This window comes from Pinus tabuliformis, chromosome X (genome assembly GCF_031772625.1).
Source record: "Pinus tabuliformis cultivar Carrire ecotype Pingquan chromosome X, CPIR1, whole genome shotgun sequence".
Lineage (NCBI taxonomy): Eukaryota > Viridiplantae > Streptophyta > Pinopsida > Pinales > Pinaceae > Pinus > Pinus tabuliformis.
In genome coordinates this window covers 670220259-670238489 of record NC_142308.1, presented here as the reverse complement: position 1 = coordinate 670238489, position 18231 = coordinate 670220259, and the positions used below count along the sequence as shown (strand labels likewise).

General features: G+C 41.1%; 1 protein-coding gene across 1 annotated transcript in view; it reads right to left on the bottom strand.

The window, feature by feature from the left end:
* Positions 1-18231, bottom strand: part of PHT4;5 (phosphate transporter 4;5) — a 467442-nt gene that overhangs the window by 222434 nt on the left and 226777 nt on the right. The window contains 1 exon segment of the mRNA XM_089453117.1: positions 13279-13394. Coding sequence (XP_089309243.1) covers positions 13279-13394 — 116 coding nt within the window.

Sequence of the window (18231 nt, the reverse complement as noted above, 5' to 3'; positions counted from 1 at the left end):
AAAATAGGAGTCATTCATTTTGCGCATCTTTGATCATTTGAGCATTCACCTTGACTAGCACGCTTGAGCTGAAGGCCAAGTCTGCACGTGTTGTTGAGAAAAAGAGATTTTCGAGCGAGAATCTCACCCCTTACTTCAGTGGACTTCGAGTCCCAACCCTAGGAGGGATTTCCCATCATTTTCAAATCGATCCGAGAGCATTTCAATGTGTGTGTGGAGAAGGTTCAGCAGTGACTACGCATCTCTTTTTCGTGCCACGTGGGACTCAAGGAGAGGAGGAATTTGGCCTAAGAATTGTGGAGGAGTTCCGAAAGGAGTTTTGCTGAAGATTTCAGCCATTTTGGGGACATTCTAAGGCAGAATTTACAAGTGGGTCGAAATACCCAGCGGCTGGAGGAGTTAGGGGAAATTGGGCCGAAATTCCGAGGTCAACATTTGGCCAATTCCTTCGTGGGTTTTTGTGGGTTGGTGGAGAGCCCAGGGTTAATTTCTCAGAATGTTCTAAGCATCAGAGGAGGCCCTAGCAGCCATTTCATGCAACCAACAACTCAGTTCCCTAGGAAGATCAGCGCAAAGCCATAGAGAGATCAGCCAACAACATTTGGGAACTTGTCTTCATCACTTGGGCTTTGCTAGCTTGCCTTGAGCAAGCCCAGGTGCACACTTTCCAAACACCAAATTGTAACCCCATGATTTGATAATAAAATGGCTCAAAGCAGCGCAGTTTTTGGCTCAATTTATGGTGTCTGATCTGTGCGTAAATTTCATGTGTATTTTTGCTATGTTTTCTTTGTTTATCATTGTATATTTCCGTTAGGAATATTACAGTGGTATCAGAGCTCATAGTCTTGGCTCAGCCTGTGGGAGCAGTATCGGTCTATGACACCAGAAGACCAACAGAACATGACTTACTAGAGGCAGAGGTATAGGAGCAGAGAAAGGCAATTACAAATTACCCTAGATCCAGTGATAGTTGAACCGGAGGTTGAAAGGCCAAACATGGGAGATAATGAGGGAGACAAAAGGAGTAAAGAGGAGGAAATTTCCCAACACCTTCTCAATGTCGTTCAGGGTTTGTCTAAGGGTATTGAGGAGTTGAGGCAACAAACCTGCAGCAACAAGAATGACAAAGGGATTCAAGGGGAATTCCAATTTGGTGACGGCTCCGACACTTCGCATCACCATGGGGTTCACAACCCGGAAGCACCACTCATTCCCATTACACCACCCAGGTCCACTATCCCCACGTTTCTAGCATCTAGTGTTGGAGGGACGCAAGGGTAGAAGGAGATGCCCATGGGGGACTATTTTGTGGAGTATCAATCCTATGGGCCCAACTTTAGAGAGGCCATTACCTTCAGGGACTTTTGTCAGTTTAAGGGTAACAAGGGAAAGGGCAAGGCAGAGGAAGCTACACACATGGTACTGATTTGCAACGCACCATGGGGAGATTGTTCCTCTTGACTTTTGATGGTTCATCCAAGAGCTCAGTGAAAGCATGGGTTGAGAAGTTAGATGTCTACTTCCAACTCAATCAGATGACAGAGGGGGAGGCAATTAAGATTGCCACATTGCATTTAGAGGGAGAAGCCCATGATTGTTGGTTCCATGGGCTAACCGCGATGGGGCATGCAGGAGTTATAGCCTATGAGGATTTCACTAGGAGGGTGTTGGACCGTTTTGAGAGGAGAGACTCGGAGGAGCAGTTTGGGGAGTTGACAAGGCTCAAGAAGACGAGGAATGTTGAGGCCTACATCTCTGAGTTTCTAAGATTGTCAATGATGGTTCCTGATCTATCATAGGCCAGGGGGGTTTTCATGTTAGTAGAGGGGCTAGCAAAGCCACTGAGGGGATTTGTGAAGTCCAACAGGCCCACCACCTTGCAAGAAATAGTTGGGAGAGCGTGAGACTTGTAGGATGCTCTACCTAGGGCCAGAGCGTCAGTACCACCCAAACAAGGGTTCCAGCAGAGGGGGAGAGACACTAGGGCTCCACCACCGAGAGCCAACCAAGGGTGAGGACAGTTGGATGAGGAGACCTAAAGAGACCTCCGGAGGAGGAAGCTATGCTTCACTTGTCAAGAATTGTGGGCACTAGGCCATAGATGCATAGCGGGCAAGGCCCACTACATTGAGGTCTACTTTGACAGTGACCAGGAGGACGATGTAGAGTTGGAGGTAGGTGGAGATGACAGCGTGGCACACGTGGAGAGGGGACCACCACCACCACCACCCGGGGGAGCCCCTTTCGCACCAGCAGGAGGGGTCCTTGCGTCCTTACATGGGTACCTAATTTTTTTACATTGAGGATCAGAGGCACTGTGTAGGGGCAGTGTGTCTCAGTTTTGGTGGATAGTGGGGCCACCCACAACTTCATTGATGCACAGATGGTGCAGAGGAGAGGGATCACGACCGAGGAGTTTGAGGGGTTCTCAATCCTTGTGCTGGGGGATAGGACCATGCAGTGTACACGCTATGTTCCCTCTCTTACAGTGACTATGGGGAACTATTCATTCATAGTTCATTTCATTGTGGTGGGTGTACAAAACACCAATGGGGTGATGGGTGTCTAGTGGATCTATTCTCTTGGTCGAGTCACCACTGATTGGAGGAAGTCGGAGATGTTGTTTACAAGGCTAGATGGCAACTTGGTTGTCCTTAGAGGCATGCACTCTTACCCTCCACAAACTGTTTCAGCACACAGGATGGAGGCTGACTTAAGGCATGGTGACATTGAGTAGGCGGTGGAGTTGAGGATTTCTGAGGCTGGGGTTCAGCCCAGGCCACCACACCCTGACGTATAAGCCATCTTAGATAGGTACCAGTAGTGTTTGGAGACATACCACCAGGGCAGCCACCTGACTAGGGATTTGAGCTCACAATTGAGTTAGAGTCGGGGGTACAGGTCGTGATCACTGTTAGTTTTTGTAGCATCGGATGTGTTCTAGCCTTGAAATTTTGTGGAGAGGCTAGAATGCACGAAATCTCCAAAACCCAAAAATCGTTTCTAGAAATTCCACCTAGAAATGATCTAATTAGATTATTAGTCAGTTTTAAATATTTCCTAAGTCTAAACTTAGGGAATATGACCAATTAATCAGAGTTAATTAAGTTATGGTGTGAATGTTCTAGAAACTCATACAGATCGAATTCAAGTTAATCCTAGCCATCGATTAAGATCTAATCTTGGTCGTTGAAGTCTCAACAGAGGGTTATAAGAAGAAGTCGATGGGGCTTGGAGAAAACACTAGAGAAGTTCGATTTCACTGGCAGATTGATTTCCTGAGTAGCAGCAGTCAACTATCGGAGAGAGAGCCAGTGAGATCAAAGAAGTGAGAGAGGGGAAGGGACAGTGAAGCCGGAGGAAGAATTCCAGATCCGGTGAATGCATTTGCAAAGAGGCAAGTGAGCCACAGTGAGGCTGACACAGAGCAGCGCAGTAGCCTCTAGAGGCAATTTCGAAATTGTTGGGGAGAAGCAGAGTTTCAGTGCCAGAAGCTGGGCAGAGGTTCCAGAGGCTAGGAGACGTAGTGACTGCACATAGCCAGTTTGGACGCTCAATTTGAGCTGAGGTTAGAGCTTGGATTTATCATTTGTAGCATCAAATGTGTTCTGGCCTTGAAATTTTGTGAAGAGGCTAGAATGCATGAGATCTCCAAAACCCAGAAATCATTTCTGGAAATACCACCTAGAAATGACTTAACTAAATTATTAGTCAGTGTTTAAATATTTCCTAAGTCTAAACTTAGGGAATATGACTAATTAATCAGAATTAATTAAGTTATGGTGTTAATGTTCTAGAAACTCACACAGATCGACTTCAAGTTAATCCTAGCCATCAATTAAGATCTAATCTTATCCGTTGAAGTCTCAATAGAGGGTTATAAGAAGAAGTCGATGGGGCTTGGAGAAAACACTTGAGAAGTTCGATTTCACTGGCAGATCGAATTCCTTAGTAACAACAGTCAGTTGTCAAAGAGAGAGCTGGTGAGATTGAAGCAATGAGAGAGGAGCTGGGACAATGAAGCCGGAGGAAGAATTCTAGATCCGGTGAGTGCATTTGCAGAGACGCAAGTGAGCCACAGTGAGGCTGACGCAGAGCAGTGCAGTAGCCTCTAGAGGCAATTTCGAAATTGCTGGGGAGAAGCAGAGTTTCAGTGCCAGAAGTTGGGCAGAGGTTCCAGAGGCTAGGAGAGACATTTTCTGAGATAGCAGCAGACCAAACTGCTTGAGGAGAAGTTATTACGAGCTAGGTGCAGAAGTGACTACGCTAGGGTGACGCAATGACTATGCAGAGCCAGTTTCGACGACTCAATTTGAGATGAGGTCAGAGCTTGGATTTTCCTGTGGAGTGAGGAAATTCCTCACTAGATTTTTCTTGCCAGTTTTTCTCTGTAGGATTTCCAGTTTTGGCATCTAGTTGTACTCAAATTATTTCACTGTTGCATAATAATAAAACCCTCAACCGCTGCACCGGTTTTCCCAAGTTGGGTTTTTCCGGGGACTTTGGTCCAAAAATAACTGTGTTAGTTTATATGTGTGTGCTAGTATTTATTCCAACATTTATTTCACCCGCAGTTTATTTGTGTAGGTTGCAGTGTGATTGATTCAGTATTTGTTGTAGCAAGGAGTAAATAAATTGTTAAAAATTAATTTAACAATTATGAGAATTATTTCCATTTGCTGCAATAGGATTTGGATTCCCAAATTTTCACAATTACCACCTCGTACAGACATCCCAAGGCTTACAGGGATGAGATTGAGCAGGCCATTCATGAGTTGTTGGCACTTGGGCATATTAGGCCTAGCTCTAGCCCTTTTGCTTCATCAGTTGTCCTGGTGAAGAAGAAGGACAGGACATTACGCATATGCATAGATTATCAAGCCCTCAACAAGAAGACCATGAACAACTGCTACCCCATCCCATGCATATATGAGCTGAGAGGGGCCAAGTTCTTCTCCAAGATAGACTTGCATTCACGGTACCACCAAATCAGAGTGAGGGATCAGGACGTCCCTAAGACAGCTTTCAGGTGTCACTATGGGCACTTTGAGTTCTTGGTTATGCCCTTCAGGCTAACCAAAGCACCTGCCACTTTCCAGTCCTGCATGAACCATGTATTTAGTGGGCAGTTGTGGAAATTTGTGTTGGTGTTTCTCAATGATATCTTGATCTATAGTGGGGAATAATGGAGTCAGTTGTAATATTCTTGTTGTCCATTAAGACATACCATGTTGAATTTTCCTCTGTTCCATCCAAAAAACACATCAAGATTGCAATGTATGTCAGGGTTGTTGCTTTCCTCATCACAATTGTTCCGTACCTCAGGTATGAGAGATGGGGATCTCTCTAGTTCTGTTTCTGAGTGCATAATTTGTGTTAAATATTTCCTAAAATTGTTGTCACATTGTCCTCCCTCCAATTCATGATAGAGCCTCAATTTTGTGGGGTTAGCAGAGTTGTCCCTTTCAATTTATGTGTTGCTTTCTTTCTTGGAATCAGTTGTTGTATCACCATCGAATTTATCGTTGATACACTCCTCATTAATCTGCTTGAATGGCTCCACTTCATTAGGATTCTCTATTGTGATACCAGTGTTGGCATCATCAGATTTTGTACTAGGGAAATCCTCTTGAGAAGTTGATACCTCATTGTCAGGGGTGGCTTTAAAAACCATAAATGGTTGTTCCATGCAAACGCTGACTTCAATATTAGCAAGGACATCTTGTCCTAGGGTCATTCCATTTTCATCTGTCTCCAAAATTGTTCGAAGCCATTTCTACTTCCAAATTAGTGAACATATTACTATCTTCAAAATTGATTGCAGCATCAACAATTTCCTCAGCCATGTCGGGTTCCGATTTTTTATAATTGCAGGTACAGCCTATTTGGCCCTTTAAAGTATTGTTCTTTGCTTGTGTGTGGTCATGCATACTATCCACCTTGTAACCAGCTACATTACTTGCATCTAAGTTACTAGAAAACGGATACAGGTACGGGGTTTGAAACGGATACGGCAAATTTTCAAAAAATCTGGATATGATACGGCAGGAAACGGCACATAATATATATATATATATATATATATACGATACGGCAGGAAACGGCACATAATAAATATATATATATATATTAAAAATAAAAAATTCATATTACCATTCATATTTCAGAATCTAGATTATCATCTATGATCTATCATGATTCATCATCATCAATTCAAGTTTCAACATATGCCATAAACATTCAACATTGCCATCATCATTAACGATTATTATAACATTCATGATTCAAGTTTCAAGTTTCAACATATCATCAAGTTTTTGTTTCAAATTTCAAACATCAAGTTATCAACACGACAAGTTACACGAACACCATCATTACCAAAATTAATAATGCATACTAATTACTACATAGTACAAAGTACAAAATGAACTATGACTGGCAGTCTACTATCATTACTCATAATTCATATGGTTGTTCAAAAGTTTAAAAGTTAAAAGTTAAAACACCATCATAAATTACATTTACATATCATCAAATATGTCTTCATTCATGCCACTATAATGTTCCACTTCCACATCCTCTCTAGAAGTGGCACTGGGAACATTGCTGCCATGTCCACTTGAAGATCCACCTATTCCCAGTGATGACTTCGAATCAAACAAATTCATATGAGACATGGCATTCAATGTCATATCCAAATCAGGCAACTCTGGTTCCACGTCCCATAATTTGGTGGGCCCAAATTTGTATTCATCTCTCTTGTGTGACAAAAGGCGAAGGTTTGAATGAACATACACTAGTTCCTCAGCCTTCTTAGAGCCTAATCTGTTTCGCCTCACTGAATGGATGAAGCCGTATGTACTCCAGTTCCTTTCTGCTGAAGAAGAACTAGCAACCCGTGACAAGATCTTGATGGCCGGTTTTTGGATATGTGGAAGTGCCCCACCATAGAAGTTCCACCACTCAATTGGACTTAATCTGATCTTGTCCCGCATACACTCAATATCACAACCCCAACCCTCTGATCCCACAAAATGAGAAAACTATGCACGAATCTGAAGCCCAATTTCAGGATCTACAAAAAGCTTTCTAAAAGCATTTTTAAATCCTTCTGCGACTTCTGGGTCTTTGTTTGGTGCGCTTCTTTCTGGATCACGTAGCAACTCTGCAGTATAATATTTTGGATTCACTGCATAGGCTAAAAGGTGGAATGGGGTGGTCATCTTGTTCCACCTTTTGGTCAATATATCTTTTACTTCTCTGTCAAAGATTTCATCTGGGTCATTCTCCTTGGCATTTATAACCAACCTTATCTTCTCTATCATGGAATTAATGCCCTCATACACCTCTCCCAGATTAGGCATATCTGTGTCAAACATACGGAGCAAATCCACAATTGTCTTAGTAAATGCCAAGAGGTACTCCACCCTATCCCACCATTCATCATCAACAACCAACCGTTTCATTGCTTGTGCTCTATCAGATTGGGATTGCCTCCATTGATTCCAAAGAGAACTGCATACCATTGATTGTAATGCATCTTTCACCTGCATGAGCCTTGTTAAGACTATGATGTGAGAAGCAAATCGAGTCTCGGCAACCTGCAGGTGTCAAATTGCCAATGTTTCAAATTTCAATCAATTTGAAAAATCATAATTTGATTGAATAACCTATTATGATTCACGAATCATGACATTTGAGAATCCAATTTAGATATTTGAATTTAGAGTCAAAAATTAGAATTTATGAAATATTTAATAAACTTTAAAATTTAAAGTATAGGTACCTTAAGGAGCTCCAACTTAGCAAATTCCCTGTAGATGCCTTGGGACATGTGGTGGTTTGTGATAAAGGCTTGAATTTCTTTTGCCTCTTCAAAAATAACTCGAATCCACTCAATTTGCTTCCCCAACTTGCTCAACATGAGGTTCAATGAATGTACAGCACAAGGGGTCCAAAAAATGTGTTGATATTTGCCTTCAATAATTAGGCCTGCTGCTCTACACACCGTTGCATTGTCAGTTATTACCTGGACAACATTTTCAGGCCCCACCAATTCAATTGCTTCAATCAAGATGTTAGCAATGAATTGAGAATCTTTCATTTGCCCCTCACAATCCACTGCCTTCAAAAACATTGCCCCATGTGGGCTCTGAGCAATCACATTGATCAAAGGCCTATTTCTTTGATCTTTCCATCCATCAGAAATGATGGACACCCCTGAAATGAGCCATGAATCATGAATGGGGGCTAATTTAGCCTCCAAATCTAACTTTTGAGCACTCAACAATGTGGTGCGTATCTTCTCATATCCAGGGCTCTTGTACCCTCTTGGGGCTTCATTCAAACTTTTTACCATCTTTGCCCAGTAAGGAGATCGCACAAGGTTAAAGGGAAGGCCATTTGCATAAATGCATTGGGCTACAGCTGCATCTGCTATCTCTCGAGCATCATTATTAAAACTCTTCTCAAGCAGTCCCAAATTTGACCACTTTGACCCAACAATTCCATGAGAATGAAGTGGAGGCTTTGATGAAGATGCTCCCAACCTTGTTGGGTGTTTTAAATGGGAGGCAAGATTTGCTTCATTTGCTTTAGCATCTGCCTCGTCTTGTTCTCTCTGATATTTTGCAATTTTTACCTTGCTTAAACCATTTCCATCTGTCCCATTCTCTTTAGGTGGGCCACTACATATTCGAACCCCATTGTTTCTTAACGCAAGCAAATGTGCTTTAACCCGTGTGTATGACCCCTTAAACTCCTTTTTACACTCACTGCAAACCCATGCCAATGATCCACCTCCTTGGATCTTCCCAACAGTAGTTACATATTTCCAAAGTGGTGACTTTGGATCAACTTTATGGGTTGATTCAATTTCCTGTGCCACTTCCTCTGCCTCTCAAGCATGTTAAAAAAGAAGAAAGGCACTGGATCAAGGTTATGATACTAGATAGTTGCATCAAACAGTGACGATAACTGAGTCATGATAACAGGGCAGAACTTTCCCATGACAATCGGTTTTGGAATGGATTCAAACAAATCAAACAGGCACCTAAGTTGACTAACATTTAAAGCATGCAAACAATCAGAATGAAGCTGATGCTTGTCCTGGACATTTGAATTCCAGTGCTGGTTCATACAGTATACTTTGTTATATTGTGCCACATTCTTCAATTGACCTTGATCAGATAGCTATTCAATAAAGGGTGGTTAAATTTGCTTTGACTAACTGTGATTACAAATCTGCATGAAATTTTGAAACAGATTTAAAAATTAAACTTCAACAAGTGATTAGAATTTAGAACAGTATTCTTTTTTGAAAACAGAAAATGTAAGACCCTTGTACTTTGCTAATACAAAGTTTGCAAGTTTAGAATTAGAACCTGTGCCTAACCAACTTGCCCATCCTTTGCCAGTTTAGAATTAGACCTGGTTATTGTTTGCTTCATTATACTGTTTTGGCGTTTCAAACTTTTGGCTGGAAGCCAAGTTCTTGGCATCTGCAGTGTGCTGTCTAGCTCATAAAGTTAACTAATTCTTCAACAGGTTTTCTTTTCTGGTTCAGACACTGATACACCTTGGCAACTTTAATTGTGTGTTTTGTCATGTCCTTTTTAAATTGCAAAATTTAGAAGAAAGTTTAAGATATGTTATAAGTTGCAAGATCTGATCATCTCAAGTGATAGGGTGCTTTCTACTTCTCTCACCGTTTAGGTCGGAAGAAGCTGCTAGAAGCAGCGCAGCATCTGGTGCCACCTGATGAAAAGAGATGCCAGCCAGTGCATTGCATACTTTTAACTTTCAGACCAAAGTCCATGGCAAAGTGAAAACTCCGACACCACAACTAGTGTGCTAACATAAATAAATAGATTATCCATGCAAAACCAAACACTGTTCCAAGGCCAAAGTTCAAAGTTCACTGTTCAAACCAAACACTAAATAGAGAAAGCATAACTGACTTACTAAAGAGCTAAAACCAAGGCCCAAACAAATCACCAGCACATGCAGGGGCAACTATAGAGCTGTAGCCATTTCTCTATGGCAATAATACCATTATTTCTGCAATTGTTCTGGCTTCCTGCTAGGGCTCTGAACAACTAACGTAAAACACTAAAGTTTAACAAAATGATAACGTAAAACACTAAGTTTAACAAAATGATAAGGTAAAACAGTAAATACCAGGAGTCCAGGACCAACGATGCCGGCAGGTTCAGTAACTTTCAACGGTTGAGGTCCGAGGAATTAGAAGTTAGAACGCTGCACTGTGCAGCTATGTCTCTCCGGTGTCTGCGGTGATGGCACTGGAGTCTGGACAGTGAAGAGTCGACAGTGAACCTCTGTCAGCAGGCAGTGAACCTCTCAGCGGCGGCAGTGAACTCAGCACTCACTCAACACTCTTGTCATTTAGGCTAGGGTAAAATGAAATTGTAAACCGTGACCCGTAAAGTTAAAACTTCAAAACTTAAAAGTTAAATTCTTAAAATCTGAAGTGAAACGTGATGTTCCCGGCAGGCAAGGTATGAGCTACCAAAAATGTTTTGAAATTTTGCAAAAACATATCACGATTTGCTGAAACGTATTTTTTTTTAAACGGGAGGGGTTTTTCAAGAAAACGGCTAGGAAAAAAATGGTACATTTCTAAATCAAAAAACGGCACCCAAAATGTTTTTCCCCCGTTTTTTTGTCGTTTCTACTGTGCATACGTATCCAAAATGGAAAACGGCGTTTTGGGTGTTCAGGCAGCCATTTCCGGCAACTTAGACTTGCATGCTAGGAAGCACTAGGCATTGGCCCAACCATCCTATCAACACTGCCCCTTCTTGAACCATACAATCTATCAAAGCCAAACAACTGTTTGTCATTGTCTGAATAATAAAATTTGTCTTCAGGCTCTCGTGTAACTGTTTTTTCCAATGATGATGCCCTACAAGTATCATTTGTCTTTGTAGTCAACAGAGATCTTACCCTTACTTGCACAGGGTTTTAATTAACAGTCAAGCTAGAAATTCCTTACTGAACAAAAGGAGAAGACTCCCCTCTTTGACCAATAGACTTTTGAGACATTGCCTGAAGAGTGCAAAATGGCTTTGTTGCAGGTTGTGACATAGTGGCCATTGCATTTTGTTGTTTGCCCTTACCACAATTTTTGGGCCTGTCTTCATACTTAATGTCACAGAATGCTTGAAAGGTTAGGGTTGCTCGAGTACCCTCTTCTAGCATTTGATATTCCCTCCAATAATTTGAAGTATCTTTAAATTGTTTTAGTGGCCCACAATTTGCTTTTTTTCACTCATCTAGGAATTGGGGAAGCCAAGGTCTCTGACTGGCTATCCTAGTGCTCGTCTGTCCAGGGGTATTAGGCTCAATAGGAACATGGTAATTGCTACTCACATTATTCTCCAATTGAGCAAGAAGCTGAGTTATCAGCTATTGGTTCTGCTGCCACTGCTTCTTCCATTCCTCCATTGAAAATTTCCTTGAAGATAATGGTCAATGACATTAACCCAATTGCTCACAGGCTAGCAGTGTGAGCCAGCTCTAATACCACTCTAGTGTCCTAGGGTAATTTTTTGCCCTAAGGTTGGACTAGGGATTTTTTTAATAAATCAAAAACAACAATGCACATTATCTAGCAGGTGTCCATCAATGTAGTGCACCAACACTACAAAAGTTTTCAACAGCAATTTGATTCTTCAATAAACCATAAAGAGTTAGGGTTGACTGCCCAATGAACAGTATAACTATTCAGTTAATAATCCACCATGTATAAACCCAACTATAATTACAATATTCAACAGATCAGCATCCCAACTGCAATTTACTAGCTAGGCTTATCCAATCCTATTGTCACTATAGTAACTAACCACTTACTGTCTACTATTTTCTCAAATTGTTCTGCTTCAACTCTCTTGTTGAGAGGACTTGTGTCAGTCCCTTCATATCTGAGTTTCCTTGTTGCTGGAGTGGTTCCTTAGCCTATAGTTACGTTGATATGACTGTTGTAGCAAACTGTGGTCTTGGAGGTTGGTCTGGATGTTGCACTGTCCAAACCTGATGCCTAGGCTGGTGATGAATCCTACTATGATTCCCAACAAGTTTCACGGCGGATCCTTGTTGTGTCAACCCTGCCTATGATTCGTTGTCAGAATCAGGTCCTGAGGCCCTTAGCCCTGCGGCCTCTGGCTCTGCGGTCCTATAGCTTTGCGGCCTGCCAATGCCTTGCTCCCCTCAGACGAATCGAAATCACCCACTGACACAGAATCTACCTTCAAGGCTCCTTTAAATTTCCTGAGTGTACTTCCAAAACCTTAGTTATGCCTCTGTTGTCCTATAATAGCCTCAAACTGTCCCTCAATGAATTACAAGTCAACTTCTATTGTCCGGAATCAAGACACCGGCCAAATCCCTTTAAGCTAAATAGAGAACCAAACCAAATTCCATGACTTGCCAAGATAAATGAAACAGGAAATGAATGAAGAATGATGACTAATTAGGGTGGAATCTTTCACCACCAAAATTAGTAGAGGGGACTAGCTAGGGTGCAATTAACTCCACTGAAACTAGACAAGGAGAAGGGGTTTTAAAACCCTCAGACCCTCAGGCTCAAGAAAAACAGAGATATTCCAATACAAATTGATGATCCAATTTTATTCAACTCTCTTCTATTTATAATTTTCTCCATGCGCTCCCAAATGTAAGGGGTTGTGAGTGCAACCCCCAATTTTGCTTGTTTTTTCCCCAGCTGACCCAACTTTTGCACAACATTGCCCCCACATTGGAAAAATTGGGTTTTACCCCTTTATCAAGACTATAGCCTACAGGGTCGGATAGGCTATTTTGTCCTTCCATGGGAAATTAATCAACAAGGGACATTACATAATGTATTGAGTATGCAGAATGCATAAACAGTGCATGTGTTAATGGTACAGAAGAATAGGTGAAAATATGGGGTGGGAAGCGAATGGCCTCTTGGTCTAAAGAGATAATTGCCTTCTTGCATAAGATTCTAGAACCCAACAAACAGAAGTGAAAACATGTAGAAGAATGGCACCTGGCCAACAAAAAGAAACACCCTGATACAACTTAAGAATGGATATGATGATCGTTATTCAAAGACAGATTTTCACCATCCAACGTCTGAGCGATATTAATTAAGGGATTTTTCATATTTGTCCTTGTATCTTTAATAATTAAGAACGGAGGCTCCCACAAAAGCTTCATTGCATTATGCATTTCAAATGCTTTATTAAATGCATCAAACTGTAGATCACAAACCTGAAATAAGTTGGCAGCCAAGATAGGAAAGTATAGTGACCCCAGTTCCCACAAAAGTGAGCATAAATCATCGCCCATACAGAAGGACTTTTTAAAAATGCCGTCCAAGGGACTACCTGCAATGTATCAATAGATTTACATCATAAATGAAAAATAGTAAAAATTACCATAAACAAGTGAGCTTCCCTGTATGTGGCATTTATAACTTGCCAGAGTAAAACCACTTGTTTTCTTGGAATGTGTTTAAACTAGGCCTCAAACAGTACAATTGGTAAGATATGACAATAACTTCTCTTAGAAAGTTATTTCACACTAGTATTCGAATTTCTTGACAGCTACATCATAGAATATGCTGTTTATAACTGTACATAACATAATTTCAAGTTTAAATAAACAATGTGCCAGAAATATTTTTCCTTAAAAATCGATAATATGCAAAATTGCAAATGAATTAAAAATTGCCCTAACACTCAAAATCTTTGTAATATGCCTAACTGTCATTACTTACATTAATAATTAATGCCAAATAGCGTTCATTAGGTAGTCATGTTTCTTGTGTCTTGTGCCGTGTTGAAAATATCGGTGAGGGTCCAGAAAACATCTTATTGGCAATATCGGCGAAAATATCGACAAAATATCAGAAAATATCGGCAAACATAAAATATGCATTATCTATTCATTTTTTTCAGATTTTTAAACATATAAAGCAATAACAACATGAAATAAACAGTGGCACATAAATATGAAGAAAGCACTAATATATATAATGTAGTGGATGTAAAATAAAAATGATACATCAAAGGCAATACCAAATCCTGCTAATCCCTAATAATTGTCCAATCAAGGACTCAAATGTGGAGAACCAATACAAAATATCATCACATATATAAAAGTATCTCATCATCATGAGTTATAAACTTATATGTAGTAAAACAAATAAAACTAGCAGCTATCTATCTGAGATCAATGCCCTCTCCCTAGCAGCTATCTTTCTGTCTTTTTCATCAATTGCTTCAAGAGCTTTTTGTATAACCTCTGCACTAGAAACTGTACAAAGCATTACATCATGTTCAGGGAGTCTAGCCAGAGAGTATTTCAATCGCGTAACCCCTCCTGCCATCTTGGTCCCACACAATTTGCATGATAGATATGCCCGATTTGTCCCACCATCAAACTCCCCATACTCCCAAAATGGGTCCAAGGCTTTTGGCATATTTGTAGTGAACTAATTCAAACCTAGGGCACTAAAAAACAAAAAGTGCCCCAACACAAAAAATAATAAGTAATAACCACCTCATTTAAAAAAAAAATACTACATTATTTGCAATGTGAATGAAAAATGGCAATAAGAGGGTGCATAAGAAAGTTAAAAAAAAATAAAGCTTGTTGTCCAAATATGGAGAAAACCCTTGCATTGGCTCATGGGCATGAAAATCATAGCAAACGGAAAAAAACAAAGAAGCAGAATGTTGGTAGGCAAAGAGGCAAGCAAGCATAACCTTCAGTCTATGAAAAAAATCATTAACATAGGGGTTTTTAAGAACATACCTGTTAATGGAAGAAATGAAGTTTGTCTCACTGTTCTTCAATATTTGATCTACAAAAAATCCTTAGTTGGTTGTGATAATGGTTGTTTGATCCTCAATCCCTCCTTGACAACCACCACAAAGCTCTTCCCCTTCCTTTTCCAAGACTCAAAAACCAAAATGAGCAAATGAAATGGCCAAATTCCCTTTTCTAGTCACAGCCCAGCCTGCCCAGAGATTTTTTCTATCGTCGCGCGATATTTTTCCAAGATATCGGCGATATTTCGGAAATATCACGATATTTTCTCGACAATATTTCGGCTCACCGAAAATATCGCGATATTTCCGAAAATCGCCAATATCTCAGCGGTATTATCAACACTGGTCTTTTGTATATTATTGTCTTCTTGATTGTGTACTACCATACTTTTATAGCTGAAGAAACTTAGTTTAGTGAACATGTATTGTAGTTGTACTTTACCAATTTTGCGCTAAATCTATTGTTCTTTTGGGTGATTTGGTCCAGATTGATCACTCGTGTATTTGATTATAATATACTGGAGACTTAGTCAAAGATGATCACACTCCTGCATTTTTGTAGCCCTTTGTGCATGTGTAGATATGTATATTAGTTTTCCAAGGAAAGCCTTGTGGGATCCCCCTCTTCCTTGGAATATCTAGATGAAGGGCAGCTCAACGATGAACCACAATAGCAAGCAATAACCCAAGAAACTTGATTGAATTTGAACCCGTAACCTACGGCCTCCCATCAACAATATGCCTAGGGAAAATGATTCAACCACTTGAGCTAACCCTTGGGGCATATATATATATATATATAAACACACACACACACACGATTGTAAAGTATGTGTGTAGTTGCATCAATCCTCATTTTATTCTTGCATACTTGTCTCTTGTCTTTACTTATATGTGAATATCATTGCAATATTGTGACTATGGTCATATCAAATGGTATTAGAACCTTGGGATTGGCATATTTCGAGAGCTTCATAATTCATTTCCTACTTTGGGATCTCCTTCATTGCCCTAGATCCTATTCTTTTGTTTATATCAACATTCAAGAGGGTCCCTTGATACCTATTTTGACTATTAAAACTAGAAACGTAGATGCTCCATGGATACAACGACTAGTAGGTCAGTGACATAGTGCCTACTCTATCATTATGTTGAGAAATCACCCATTTTCACAAGGTCATCAAGAGATACCCTTTCTAGTTGGTTCCATCTTAGATCACCTCCCAAGCCAAATTGAGCAACCAAATGTCATTACTAGATATCTCTCTTTGAACTTAGATGTTAGAAAATCTCTTGGCAATAGTGTTGACCACACCTATGTCAACACCCTAAGAAGCAGAGTACATGTCAGCAACTAAAAAAATTTCAAGATCATCTTCATCATGCAGCTTCCAGATTATCATTGTAATCCAAATTCTGCAGCCCTATGAGCCTTTATTGTAAAAATGTTGCTAGTATGACCATGAAGCCATGTAAAAACATCTAGGTAAGTCTTTGATTCTTGCCAACGAGTTTCACTCTAGGGAGTTTTTTACCCTCTTCCCATTATTCGTGTTTCCAAACCCAAATAATTGGCAGAGTATTTCTCCCACACATACCCCAAAGCTAGAGTGGGCCCTAATGGTAAGGTCTTAGGTGTGTTGATTTGGGGTAGCATCGAATGTGCTCTAGCCATGAAAATTGGTGGAGAGGCTAAAGCACATGAGATCTCCAAGACCCATAAATGGTTTGGGCAGATTCTAACCGATTTGGGAGATATTAAAATAATTAATATCTTTAATGGAGTTCCTAAGTCTAAACTTAGCAAAAATAAAATATTAATGGGTATTAATATAAAATTGGGTTAGAAGGTTCCAAAAGTCATGGATCAAGCCAAATCTAATCTTAGCCATTGATTAGAGATTTAATCTCCGTTGTTGATGGACCAACGATAAAAGTATAAGAGGAGGATTGAGGTCAGTTGGAGAATACACCAGAGTGATCAATCATTCATTTTGCTAGAGCGGGGTTGCTAAGCAAAGTTGAATCAGTGATCAGCAACGAGGGGCAGTGAGTACAAGGCAGAAAGGCAGGGACAATACTGGGAGACCAACACAGAAGCATAGAGAGCGAGAGCAGCAGTCAGTCCAGGCTACACAGAGCCCAATAGAGGCAATGCAGAGCCCAAAGAGACTGTGTCATCCACGCAGAGGGCAGAGGGAGTGACACAGAGGCTCCCAGAGGCTGTGCAGTACCTCAGAGAGCTGACGCAGAGGGTCCTTGGGCTGACGCATGTCAGCAGGAAGTTGACGCAGAGACCAGAAGGGCCAGCGCTGAGCTTCAGTTGTGTCGGAGAGGGTTTCGTGGGACAGGTTTTCTAAATACCTATTTCCAGATATAGAGGTATTGCTGCCGTGTATTTTTCTCTGTCAGGTGAGTCAGTTAGGCACCCAGTTGTACTCAGATAGACTGCTTAATAATATAACCCTGTAAATAGCTGCACCGGTTTTCCCGCATTGGGTTTTTCCGAGGACATTGGTCCAAAATAACAGTGTCACTTGTGTGCTTGTTTTCTTTCAGTTGATGATCTGTAGATGTTGAGACCGTACTTGTGTTTATTTTCAGTATTTATATGGTTAAATAACTTGTTAAGAAATTAAACAAGTAGGTGAAATAAACCAGAAAGTGCAAGAAGAATTTCTAACAGGTTAGAATTTGAAATTCCAACATGGTACCAGAGGGTGGTTGCAGAACACAGGCAAACTGAAGGCATCAGCTTAGAAAATCATTTGCGGCAGATTCAGTTGTCCCGAGTAACAAAGTTGATCCTTGCAGAAAGCGATAGAGGAAGGAGTGACGCGGAGGGACTGCGTCATCAATCTGGGCCAGAAAGAGGCAGCGCAGAGGCTAAGGAGGGCAAAAACAGGCTCACGCAGAGCCACGCAGAGGCAAGGTGGGCTGACGTAGTTGGTTGAGGGAGTTGTTTTGCCGGTGTCGGGATTGCGCAGAGCCAAGAGGCTCAATCCTTCAGTTGCTGGGGCATAGGAGGCTGTGGGTAGTTTGCGAAGCGAAGCTGGTGGGACACTGTGGTTAGAACAATACTTAACAAGGTAAGACCAAGGTAGAGGGAGTTGCTACCAAGGCAGATATCTAGCCAAGGAATTCGGATCAGTGTTGCAGTTGCACAGACGATCAAAGTGGGGCAACTTGACGTTGGCAGAAGGATTTCCAGGAGGGAAATCGGGACTCAGAGGGAGTCCAGAAGAGAACTTCCAGACGGGAAGTAGAGAGACTCGGAGGAGTCGAACCGAGAACTTCCAGGCGGGAAGTAGAGAGACTCGGAGGAGTCGAGAGCGGAGAGATGGCCATGAATGGGCTGAGAGATCAGGACAGGCTGGATGAAGCGTCC